At 34.7% G+C, this 13594-nt stretch overlaps 1 protein-coding gene across 2 annotated transcripts in view; it reads left to right on the top strand.

The window, feature by feature from the left end:
- Nucleotides 1–13594, top strand: part of CYLC1 (cylicin 1) — a 101309-nt gene that overhangs the window by 13999 nt on the left and 73716 nt on the right. For both annotated transcript variants that reach the window (XM_032331137.1, XM_032331138.1), the window contains exon 2: nucleotides 11300–11350. In XM_032331137.1, coding sequence (XP_032187028.1) covers nucleotides 11300–11350 — 51 coding nt within the window. The remainder of the gene's footprint in view (nucleotides 1–11299; nucleotides 11351–13594) is intronic.

Genomic DNA, 13594 nt, shown 5'->3' on the forward strand with positions numbered 1-13594 from the left:
TCCATTTTTTGATGCAATTATCTGTTTTTTGGGTGTTGAGTTCTTTATAGGTCTTGGATATCAAGCCTTTGTCTATAGTGTCATTTGTGAATAACTTCTCCCATTCTGTGGGTTGCCTCTTTGTTTTGTTGATTGTTTCCTTTGCTGTGCAGAAGCTTTTGACCTTGATGAAGTCCCAAAAGTTGATTTTCACTTTTGTTCCCTTTGTCTTTGGAGATGCATCTTTTTTTTTAAGATTTTTATTTATTTATTTGATAGACAGAGAGATATCACAAGTAGGCAGAGAGGCAGGCAGAGAGAGAGGGGGAAGCAGGCTCCCTGCCGAGCAGAGAGCCCGATGTGGGGCTCGATCCCAGGACCCTGAGATCATGACCCAAGCTGAAGGCAGAGGCTTAAACCACTGAGCCATCCAGGCGCCCCTGGAGATGCATCTTGAAAGAAGTTGCTGAGGCAGGTGTCAAAGAGGTTACTGCCTATGTTCTCCTCTAGGATTTTGAGATTCCTGCCTGATGTTGAGGTCTTTTATCCATTTTGAGGTTATCTTTGTGTATGATGTAATAGAATGGTCACGTTTCATTCTTCTATACATAGCTGCCCCATTTTTCCAGCAGCAGTTATTGAAGAGACTGTTTTTATCTTCCCTATGGTATATTTCTTCCTGCTTTGCTGAATATTATTTGACCATGGAGTTATAGGTCCATATCTGGACTCTCTACTCTGTTCCACTGGTCTATGTGTCTGCTTTTGTACCAGTACCATGCTCTCTTGGTGATCACAGCTTTGTAGTAAAGCTTGAAATCAGGAAATGTGATGCCCTCTCTTTTGTTTCTCTTTTTCAACATTTCCTTAGCAATTCAGGGTCTCTTCTGGTTCCATACAAATTTTAGGATTGTTTGATCCAAAAATTTGAAAAAATGCCAGTGTAATTTTGATCAGGATGGCATTGAAAGTGTTGATTGCTCTGGGCAATATAGACGTTTTCACAATGTTTATTCTTCTGAATGATGAACATGGAATGTGCTTCCTTTTTTTGTGTGTTTTCCTCAATTTCTTTCATGAGTGTTTTGTAGTTCCTCAGGTACAGATTCTTTACCTCTTTGGTAAGGCTTATTCCCAGGTATCTTATGGTTTTTGGTGCTATAGTAAATGGAATTGATTATCTAATTCCCCTTTCTGTATTTTCATATTAATGTATAAGAAAGCAACTGATTTGTGTACATTAATTCTGTATCCTGCCACATTACTGAATTGCAGTATGAGTTTTAGTAGTTTGGGGGTGGAGTCTCTGGGTTTTCCATTAAAATATCTTGTCATCTGTGAAGAAAGAGAGTTTGAATTCTTCTTTACCAATTTGAATATTTTTTATTGCTTTCTGTTGTCTGTTTGCTGTTGCTAAGATTTCTAGTACTATGTTGAACAGCAGTGGTGAGAGTGGGCATCCTTGTCCTGTTCCTGATCGCAAAAGGAAAGCTATCAGCTTTTCCCCATTGTGGGTTTTTTATAGATAGATTTTATGAAGTTGAGGAATGTTCCCTTTATCCCTATACTTTGAAGAGTTTTTATGAGGAATAGATGCTGTATTTTGTCAAGTGCTTTTTCTGCATCAATTGAGAGGACCATGTGGTTCTTCTCTCTTCTTTTATTGATTTGTTCTGTCGCACTGATTGATTTGTGAATTTTGAACCACCATTGCATCCCATGGCTAAATCCCACCTGGTCATGGTGGATAATCTTTTTAATGAACTGTTGGGTCCTATTAGCTAGAATCATGTTGACAATCATGGCATCCATATTCATCAGAGATATTGGTATGAAATTCTCCTTTTTGGTGGGGTCTTTGCCTGGTTTGGGGATCAGGGAGATGCTGGCATCATAGAAAGAGTCTGGATGTTTTCCTTCTGTTTCTATCTTTTGAAAGAACATCAGAAGAATAGGTATCATTTATTCTTTGAATGTTAGGTAGAATTCCTCAGAGACTCTGCCAGGTTCTGGGCTCTTGTTTGGGGGGAGATTTTTGATCGCTGCTTTAATCTCATTACTAGATATTGGTCTATTCAGGTTGTCAATTCCTTCCTGTTTCAATTTGGAAGTTTATAGGTTTCCAGGAATGCATCTATTTCTTCTAGACTGCTTAACTTATTGGCATAACTGTTTATAATAATTTCTGATGATTGTTTCTACTTCCTTGGTGTTAGTCATGATCTCTCCCCTTTGATTCATAATTTTATTACATTGGGTCCTCACTCTTTTATTTTGGATTAGTTTGGCCAGTGATTTTATCGACCTTTTTAATTATTTCAAATAACCAGCTTCTAGTTTTGTTGATGTGCTCTACTGTATCTCTAGTTTCTAACTCTTTGATCTCTGCTCTAATCTTAATTATTTCCCCATTCTGAATAGTGTGAGGTGATACCTCATTGTGGTTTTGGTTTGTATTTCCCTGATGCCCAGTGATGTGGAGCACTTTTTCATGTGTCTGTTGGCCATTTGGATGTCTTCTTTGCAGAAATGTCTGTTCATGTCCTCTGCCCATTTCTTGATTGGATTATTTGTTCTTTGGGTGTTGAGTTTGATATGTTCTTTATAGATTTTGGATACTAGCCCTTTATCTGATATGTCGTTTGCAAATATCTTCTCCCATTCTGTCAGTTGTCTTTTGGTTTTGTTAACTGTTTCCTTTGCTGTGCAAAAGTTTTGATCCTGATGAAATCCCAATAGTTCATTTTTGCCCTTGCTTCCCTTGCCTTTGGTGATATTCCTAGGAAGATGTTGCTGTGGCTGAAGTCGAAGAGGTTGCTGCCTGTGTTCTCCTCAAGGATTTTGATGGATTCCTTTCTCACATTGAGGTCCTTCATCCATTTTGAGTTTATTTTTATGTGTGGTGTAAGGAAATGGTCCAATTTCATTTTTATGCATTTGGCTGTCCAGTTTTCCCAACATCATTTATTGAAGAGGCTGTCTTTTTTCCATTGGACATTCTTTCCTGCTTTGTCAAGGATTAGTTGAGGGTCTATTTCTCGGCTCTCTATTCTGTTCCATTGACCTATTTGTCTGTTTTTGTGCCAGTACCATGCTGTCTTGATGATGACAGGTTTGTAATAGAGCTTGAAGTCCGGAATTGTGATGCCACCAACTGGCTTTATTTTTCAATATTCCTTTGGCTATTCGAGGGCTTTTCTGGTTCCATATAAATTTTAGGATTATTTGTTCCATTTCTTTGAAAAAAAATGTGTTGAGTTTGAGGAGTTCATTATAGATTCTGGATATCAACCTTTTGTCTGTACTGTCATTTGCCAATATCTTCTCCCATTCCGTGGGTTGCCTCTTTGTTTTTTTGACTGTTTCCTTTGCTGTGCAGAAGCTTTTGATTTTTATGAAGTCCCAAAAGTTTATTTTCGCTTTTGTTTCCTTTGCCTTTGGAGACATATCTTGAAAGAAGTTGCTGTGGCTGATATCGAAGAGATTACTGCCTATGTTCTCCTTTAGGAGCCTGATGGATTCCTGTCTCACGTTGAGTTTTTTTTATCCATTTTGAGTTTATCTTTGTGTACGGTGTAAGAGAATGGTCGAGTTTCATTCTTCTACATATAGCTGTCCAATTTTCCCAGCACCATTTATTGAAGAGACTGTCTTTTTTCCACTGTTTATTTTTTCCTGTTTTGTCGAAGATTAATTGACCATAGAGTTGAGTGCCCATATCTGGGCTCTCTACGCCGTTCCACTGGTCTATGTGTCTGTTTTTATGCTAGTACCATGCTGTCTTGGTGATCACAGTTTTGTAATAAAGCTTGAAATCAGGTAACGTGGTGCCCCCAGCTTTATTTTTGTTTTTCAACATTTTCTTAGTGATTCGGGGTCTCTTCTGAGTCCATACAAATTTTTGGATTATTTGCTCCAGCTCTTTGAAGAATACCGGTGGAATTTTGATTGGAATGGCATTAAAATTATAGATTGCTCTAGGCAGTATAGACATTTTAACAATGTTTGTTCTTCCGATCCAAGAGCATGGAATGGTCTTCTATCTTTTTGTGTCTTCTTCAATTTCTTTCATGAGTATTCTGTAATTCCTTGAGTGCAGACCCTTTACCTCTTTGGTTAGGTTTATTCCCAGGTATCTTATGGTTCTTGGTGCTATAGTAAATGGAATCGATTCTCTATTTTCCTTTTCTTTATTTTCATTGTTAGTGTATAAGAAAGCCACTGATTTCTGCACATTGACTTTGTACCCTGCCACGTTGCTGAATTCCTGTATGAGTTCTAGTAGTTTGGGGGTGGAGTCTTTTGGGTTTTCCATATAAAGAATCATGTCATCTGCGAAGAGAGAGAGTTTGACTTCTTCATTGCCAATTTGGATACCTTTTATTTCCCTTTGTTGTCTGATTGCTGTTGCTAGGACTTCTAATACTATGTTGAACAAGAGTGGTGAAAAATTGATGGGATTTTGATAGGAATTGCATTAAATGTGTAGATTGCTTTAGGTAGCATAGACATTTTCACAATATTTGTTCTTCCAATCCAGGAGCATGGAACATTTTCCATTTCTTTGTGTCTTCCTCAATTTCTTTCATGAGTACTTTATAGTTTTCTGAGTATAGATTCTTAGCCTCTTTGGTAGGTTTATTTCTAGGTATCTGATAGTTTTGGGTGCAATTGTAAATGGGATTGACTCCTTATTTTCTCTTTCTTCTGTCTTTTCTTGCTGTAGAGAAATGCAACTGATTTCTGTGCATTGATTTTATATCCTGACACTTTACTAAATTCCTGTATAAGTTCTAGAAGTTTTGGAGTGGAGTCTTTTGGGTTTTCCACATATAGTATCATATCATCTGTGAAGAGTTATAGTTTGACTTCTTCTTTGCCGATTTGGATGCCTTTAATTTCCTTTTGTTGTCTGATTGCTGAGGCTAGGACTTCTGGTACTATGTTGAATAGTAGTGGTGAAAATGGACATCCCTGCCGTGTTCCCGACCTTAGCAGGAAAGCTCTCAGTTTTTCTCCATTGAGAATGATATTTGAGGTGGGTTTTTCATAGATGGCTTTGATTATATTGAGGTATGTGCCTTCTATCCCTACGATCAGGAAGGGATGCTGTACTTTGTCAAATGCTTTTTCAGCATCTATTGAGAGTATCATATGGTTCTTGTTCTTTCTTTTATTGATGTGTTGTATCACATTGATTGATTTGTAGATGTTGAACCAACCTTGCAGCCCTGGAATAAATCCCACTTGATTGTAGTGAATAGTCCTTTTAATGTACTGTTGAATCCTATTGGCTAGTATTTTGGTGAGAATTTTTGCATCTGTGTTCATTAAGGATATTAGTCTGTAATTCTCTTTTTTGATGGGATCCTTGTCTGGTTTTGGGATCAAGGTGATGCTGGCCTCGTAAAATGAGTTTGGAAGTTTTCCTTCCATTTCTATTTTTTTGAACAGTTTCAGGAGAATAAGAATTAGTTCTTCTTTAAATGTTTAGTAGAATTCCCCTGGGAAGTCATCTGGCCCTGGGCTTTTGTTTGCTTGGAGATTTTTGATGACTGTTTCAATCTTCTTACTGGTTATGGGACTGTTTAGGTTTTCTATTTCCTCCTGGTTCAGTTGTGGTAGTTTATATGTCTCTAGGAATGCATCCATTTCTTCCAGATTGTCAAATTTGTTGGCGTAGAGTTGCTCATAGTATGTTCTTATAATTGTATTTCTTTGGTGTTGTTTGTGATCTCTCCTCTTTCATTCATGATTTTATTTATTTGGGTCCTTTCTTTTTTCTTTTTGATAAGTCTAGCTAGGGGTTTATCCATCTTATTAATTCTTGCAAAGAACCAGCTCCTAGTTTGGTTGATTTGTTCTATTGATCTTTTTGGTTTCTATTTCTTGATTTCTGCTCTGATCTTTATGATTTCTCTTCTCCTGCTGGGTTTAGGCTTTCCTTGTTGTTCTTTCTCCATCTCCTTTAGATGTAAGGTTAGGTTGTGTATTTGAGACCTTTCTTGTTTCTTGAGAAAGGCTTGTGCCACTATATATTTTCCTCTCAGGACTGCCTTTCTGTGTCCTACAGATTTTGAACCATTGTGTTTTCATTATCATTTGTTTCCATGATTTATTTTTTCAATTCTTCTTTAATTTCCCGGTTGACCCATTCATTCTTTAGAAGGATGCTGTTTAGTCTCCATGTATTTGGGTTCTTTCCAAATTTCCTCTTGTGATTGAGTTCTAGCTTCAGAGCATTGTGGTCTGAAAATATACAGGGAAGGATCCCAATCTTTTGATACTGGTTGAGACCTGATTTAGGACCGAGGATGTGATCTATTTGGGAGAATGTTCCATGTGCACTAGAGAAGAATGTGTATTCTGTTGCTTTGGGATGAAATGTTCTGAATATGTCTGTGATGTCTGTCTGGCCCAGTGTGTCATTTAAGGCCTTTATTTCCTTGTTGATCTTTTGCTTGAATGATCTGTCATTCTGTACTCTATATCTGACATATTACCAATGTCTATATTGATTAGGTCCCTAGCCTCCAGTACTGCCTCTTGTTCTTTTTTTTGTGTGTGTGTGGTGAATTTTTCTACCTTGTCATTTTGTCCAGATAAGACTATATGAAGAAGCAAGTAAAATACTAGAAGGGTGGCAAAGACCCCAGGAAAATGTGCTTTAACCAAATCAGAAGAGACCCCAAATCATCGGAGGGAGAAAGGGGATAAAAGGAAGTTCAGAAAAAATAAAATTAAAAAAAGAAAACAAATAAATAAAAAATATAAAAAAAGAAATATACATATTATTAGATAAACTTTCAGAAAGTGGTCGATTTTCTGTTTCTAGAATTGCTGTTCTTCTTCTCTCCGATTTGTAGGTGTTTGCAATGGTTTGATAAGCTGTCTAGCTGATCTCCTGCTACCTGATGTAGTCCCAGCCTGCTACTTCTCCACCATCTTGACCTAGTTGTCTGAGTCACACATTCTTGAGCAGGATGGTTGGTGCAACCAGTTTGGAAAACACTGTAGAGATCCCTTAAGAAATTAAAAATAGAGCTTTCCTGTGATCCAGCAGTTGCACTACTGGGTATTTACCCCAAAGATGTAGGATGTAGTGAAAAGAATGCCCATATGTACCTCAATGTTCATAGCAGCAATGGCCACAATTGCTAACCTGTGGAAAGAGTCAAGATGCCCTTCAACAAATGAATAGATAAAGAAGATATGGTCCATATATACAAGGAATATTGGCCTCTATCAGAAAGGATGAATATGCAACTTTTGCATTAATATGGGAGGGACCGGAGGAGATTATGCTGAGTGAAATAAGTCAAATAGAGAAAGTCAATTATCATATGATTTCACTCACTTGTGGAGCATAAGTATTAACAGGAAGGACATTAGGAGAAGGAAAGGAAAAGTGAGTTGTGGGAAATCAGAGGGGGAGATGAACCATGTGAGACTGTGGATCCTGAGAAACAAACTGAGGGTTTTGGAGTGGAGGAGGGTAGGGGGTTGGGTGAGCCTGGTGGTGGGTATTAAGGAGGACATGGATTGCATAGAGCACCAGGTGTTGTACATAAACAATGAATCTTGGAACACTGCATCAAAAACTAATAATGTATTTTATGGTGGCTAACAACAGAATTGAAAAAAAAAAGGTTTGAAAAAAAAAGGATTAAAAAAAAAGAACAAAGGAAGTTATATAAAGGATTTTTACCCTACGCAATTTCTAAACCCAGCAGGACAAACACCATTCAGTTTTCAGGTTTGGGAATAATTCACTGGGACTTGATGCTCCACCCTCTGTACCTTCAGCTTTGCCCTCAGAGTAATTTTTTCCTTTTCCTTGAAAGGTAGCAGGTGTTTGTAACTAGCTTTCTTGGTCTGCTTCCTGTCTATGAATTTTAGCAGTTTAATGGTCTTCTTTCTTTTTTCTATCCCTGTCCTTTTAGGTCCAATTGGAAACAGTTCTGCTTACATAACATTCTTTTAAAATATATGAGATTCTTGTGTATATTGTGAGAATTTATACCATTACACAAGTTGCTCCTCCACATGTCCTTCTTGTTTAATCTCATCTCCATTCCTGAAATTTACTAAGCTACATTAGTGGATCCATGGGTCACATTAGGTATTTGTTACAGGAGCACCCACTAGTGGTACAAAAATTTGTATTAATTATTTATTATTGCTGTAGAAAAATACCACAAACTCAGTGGGAAAAAAAAAAACACACAAACTTATCTGCTTACAGTTCTGGAGGTCATAAGTCTTAGACCAGTGTTACTAGGCTAAAATCAAGGTGTCAGCAAAGTTGGTTTTTTCTAATGGCTCTGAAGAGAAAACAAATTTTCTTGCATAGTTTTAGTATCTAGGGACCACCTGAATTCTTTGAATTCTTTGGCTTGTGTCCCTTCACCAATTCTACAAACTGAATAAATCCAATCTCTATTTTCATCATCAGATTGCTTTATCATTCTCCAAATTTCTTGTTTTTATCTTATAAGAGCACTGGGGAATAAATTTAGTGCTTTTCTGATTAATCCATAAAAATTTAATGATTTCATAATTCTTAACCATATATGTGAAGTTCCTTTCTCCATATAAGATAATATTCTCAAGTCCCAGGGGTTCAGATATGGACATTTTGTGAGGTCATTCATCAGGCTTTCAAAGTATTCAATATTTATTTTTTGAATGAATAATTGAATGAAAACCACATCATATTTCTTATTCAAATTTGAAGAATTGACTCATTCCATCGTCAGGGAATACAGTTTCAAGAACAGTAATGAATTAAATAAAAGTAAAGAAAAAAAAAACAAGTAGAATAGGTTATGTTTATTTAAAAATAAGATTTGAAGTAAGGGATATGTAAATTAAGAAGGAATAAAGAATTTTGAGAGCAGGATTTCACTTCAGAACAAAGAACAGGGAATTCCAGGCCTGAGTGTCTTCATTGATCAATTCTTCCAAAAACCAAAGGAAGAAATAGCAATTATTTACAAAATCTTCCGAAGTCTGGAAAAAAAATAAATATTTATCAACTTGTTCTACTAGAACAGAGTAACCTTAATTTAAAAATCTCCAAGGTGCTTAATAGAAAATAAAATACTAGTCCTATGTCTTTCATAAACATAAATTCCAAAATGCTTAAGCATTTTATCAAATTCAATACATGGAAAGCATATTACAGCACAACCAAATGAGTCTTATTTCAAGTCAATTTAACATTTGAAATTCACCTTGCTCAGCAGGGAATCTGCTTCTCTCCCCCCTCTCTTTGCCCCTCCCCCATTTTCTCTCTCTCTAAAAATAAATAAATCTCTTTAAAAAAGAAAACTCTACAAAAGCACAATAACCATTAGCTATCGTTCTTACTATTGCTATGACTCTATCATGTCTTTCAAACTATTTTATTATGAGGTTCAAAGAAGAAATATGTCTTTCATACTATTTTGTTTTGTTTTCTTTCACATCTCCATTTTTGGAAAAAAGGAAGTGTGGTATAGTCCATCATCACTGAATAAAAGAAATCTAGCATGTTATTCTATTCCTTTATGATTATAGTTTTTTGTGTCTTGTTTAAGAAATATTTACTCCACTAACATTAAAATTACCTCCTGAAAGCATTTTGTTTTAGTTTTCATCTTTATGTCTATAATACATCTAGGGATGATTTGGGTTAGTAATGTAAGATAAGGATCAAGAATTACATTTTTTTCTTCTTGAAAATACCAAATAATGGGAAGCCTTTGTGGCTAAGTCATTAAGTTTTTGACTTTGGCTCAGGCCACAATCCCAGCATCCTGGTATAGAGCTGGTCATTGTCCCTCCCTGTCTCCTCTTGCTTGTGTTCCCTCTCTCACTAACTCTCTCTGTCAAATAAATAAATTAAATATTAAAAAGAAAAAAAAATACCAAACTGATCAGTACCATTTGTTGAAAACACTCTTTCCCTAATGCATAAGAACTTTGGGATAATTCATGTGACCATATCTTTATAGGTATCCTTTTTGTATTTTCTATTCTGTTCCATTGGTTATTTGTTTTTGTGCCAACATTACATTGTCTTAACTGTTGTCTTTGTATCATAAGTTGATATATTGATATTGGTAATGTATATCTCTCCATTTTTTCAAATTATCTTGGATATTCTTGGATTTTTCATGTCCATGTAAAATTTCAAATCAAGTATCAGCTTTCAAAAATGTCAAAAACTGTTTGTGAGATTGCATTGAATCAATGTATCAATGTGGGAAGAAATGTTATACATATAGTATTCTGTCTTCCAATTCCTAAACATGGTATATACATCCATTTATTGATGTCTACTTTAATTTAAATTAATATTGGTTTCCACCCTCAGTGTAGACATTATACTGTTATATTTTTAGATTTGTTCCTAAGAATTTGGTCTTCATGATATTATCATGTAAGTGGTATTAGTAAAATATTTTCTAATTGCATTGCTGTGTATAGAAATATAACTGATTTTTGTAGCTAGTCTTTGTATCTGATAATTTCTCTAAATTCATTTATTAATTCTGATTGTGCATTTGAAACATTTTGGATTTTCTGTGTAAATGGACTTGCTGCCTGCAAAAATAACAATTTTATTTCTTTTTATACTAATTAAGCAATGCTGGTGCCCCTCTATTGTTTAATACTGCTTAAAATACACTTCCAAATAGTATATTTTAATATAATTTTAATTTATTTTTCCTTGCATTATTGCATAGATTAGTACTTCTAGTATAATGTCAAATTGTAGTTGAACTATGGACATCCTTCTTATTCCTCAGCTCAACAGGAGTGCTTCCATTTCACCATTGAATGTTACATTAGTTCTAGATTTCTGTAGATTTCTTTTATCAGTTTAAAGTTTCCTTTCATTTATTCTTTGTTAAAAATTTAACTGTAAATCAACGTCAGATATTTTTAAAGATTTTTTTTCTGTATACTGAAATGGTTGAGTGATTTTTTATCCTTTATTCTAATGAGTTAAAGTGATGAAAGTCGAATGTTAAACTAACTAGAAATAAGACTCATTTGGTTGTGATATAATATGCTTCCTATGTATTGAATCTGATAAAATGTTTAAGCATTTTGGAATCTATGTTTATAAAAGATATAGGGCTATAGTTTTATTTTTTATTAATCATCTTGTAAGGTTCTGTTTTTTAAATCAACTTGTGAGGTTCTGGTGTTTTTTTGTTGTTGTTTGTTTGTTTTTTAGTTTACACTGTTTTCAAAGAACAAGTTGGTAAGTGTTTCCTTTTTCTTAGACTTTGGAAGAGTTTGTAAATAATTGTTATTTCTTCCTTAGGTTTTTGGGAGAATTGATCAATGACATCCAGACCTGGAAATCTCTACATTGGTAAGTTTTTTTAATTATCAACTTAACAGCTTTAGTATACATACAGTAATTCAAAATTTCTGTTTCAGCTTTAACAGAAAGGATTTTCTTATTTAACCTAAATTTTTAAATTTATGTGCATAGACTTTTGCTTTCTTTTCACATCTGTTGTCTTTACTTTTTTTTTTTTTCTCTTGCATACATTGACTTCAATTTGTTGTTTGGTTTATAGCTCCTTGAGATAAATACATAAACCATTTATTTTCAGCTTGTAATATATGAATTTTAAACTATCGAATTCTTGGGAGTTCTTTGCACTTGTCTATATTTCATTATCATAGTTTTCTTAATGATGTACAACTAATAGTTAAAATATTTTCTAATTTACATTGTAATTGACTCTGTAAACCATAGATTGTATTGTTAATTTCTAAATGTTTATATTTTTCAAAATTTTCGTTTTGTTGTTGATTTCTAGCTTTATTCAGTTGCGGTCACCAAATATAATGCCATATAATTTCAGTATTTTGATACTTGTTAAAATTTAATTTATGGCCCAGTCTATGATCACTTTTGTTAAACATTCAATGTGAACTTGAAAATAATGTGTATTGTGCAATTGTTTGGTGTAGTGTCTTCAAATTGGGTCATTTTGTTAATAATGCTATCCAAATTTTCTATAGCTCTACTAATACATTTTATCTAATTGCTCTGTCAGTTACTAAGTGCACTAAAGTTTCCAATTGTATTGTGAGTTTCTTTATTGCTTTTAGTTGTATAAATTTTTGCCTATGTATTTTACAGCTACAAAAGTGAATACATGAAAATTTAGAATTGCTATATTTTCCTATGGGATGACCCATTTAAGATTATAAGATGTTTCACTTATGTTTATTTATGTTAAAGTTAACTTTCACCCATTACTGTGTGCACAGTGCCTATTCTCCATTAAAAAAATAATCTTTGGATGCCTGGGTGGCTCAGTTGGTTAAGCAACTCCCTTCAGCTCAAGTCATGATTGTGGAGTCCCATATCAAGTCCCACATCTGACTCCTTCCTTGACAGGGAGTCTGCTTCTCCCACTGACCTCTCTCCTTTCATGCTCTCTCTCTCTCTCTCTCTCTCAAATAAATAAAATAAAATCTTAAAAAATATTTAAAATAATAATCTTCTATGTAACCATGAATATTGGAACACTGCATCAAAAACTAATGATATATTTTATGGTGACTAAAATAACACATTAAAAAATAAAATAGGGCATCTGCGTGGCTCAGTTGGTTAAGCCAGTGTCTTCGGCTCAGGTAATGATCCCAGAGTACCAGGATTGAGTCCCACATCAGACTCCTTGCTTGACAGGGAGTCTGCTTCTCCCTCTGACTTTATCTCCTCTTATGCACTCTCTCTTTCTCAAATAAATAAAAATAAAATCTTAAAAAAATAAAGTGAAAAAAATCTTTATGTGTTTTTCTTTGACTTTTTTTTGGAGGGGGGATTAGTGTTTTTATATTCTTTGGCAAAATAACCAGTAGTAGATTTACTGGATCAAATGGTAATTTTATTCTTAATTTTTGGATGATCCCCCATGCAATCCTCCTCAATGGCTGCACCAGTTTTTATTACCAAAAACTGTATATTAGGGTTCCTTTTTCTCCACATCTTCACCAACACAATTTTATTTTTGTGTTTTTGATTTTAGCTATTAATATAGGAATGAGGTGATATCTCACTGTGGTTTTATTCTAAGATTCTTATTTATTTTAGAGAGAGAGTGAGAGAGAGAGAGAGTGGGGAGAGAGAGAGAGAGAGGGAGAGAGTGAATCTCAACCAGACTACCCACTGAGTTCAGAGCTCAATGTGGGGATTCAATTTCATGACCCTAAAATCATAACCGGAGATGAAAACAAGACACAGACACCTAACTGACTGAGCCTCCAAGGTACTCCTCACTGGGATTTTGATTTGCATTTCCCTTATGATGAGTATTGTTGAACATATTTTTATATCTGTTAATCGTAAGGATGTCTTCTTGGGAAATATGTCTGTTCATATCTTCTGCCCATTTATCACTGGAATTTTCTTTGAGGGATTGAGTTTTATAAGTTTTTATGTATTTTTGATACTAAACCTTAATCAGATATGTCATTTCCAAATATCTTCTCCTGTTCAGTAAGTTGTATTTTAGATTAATTTTTGGTGCTTCTTTTGTTGTGCAGAAGTTTTGTTTTTGTTTTTGTTTTGATGTGGTCCCAAAAGTTTATTTTT

Source organism: Mustela erminea, chromosome X (assembly GCF_009829155.1).
Source record: "Mustela erminea isolate mMusErm1 chromosome X, mMusErm1.Pri, whole genome shotgun sequence".
Taxonomy (NCBI): Eukaryota; Metazoa; Chordata; class Mammalia; order Carnivora; family Mustelidae; genus Mustela; species Mustela erminea.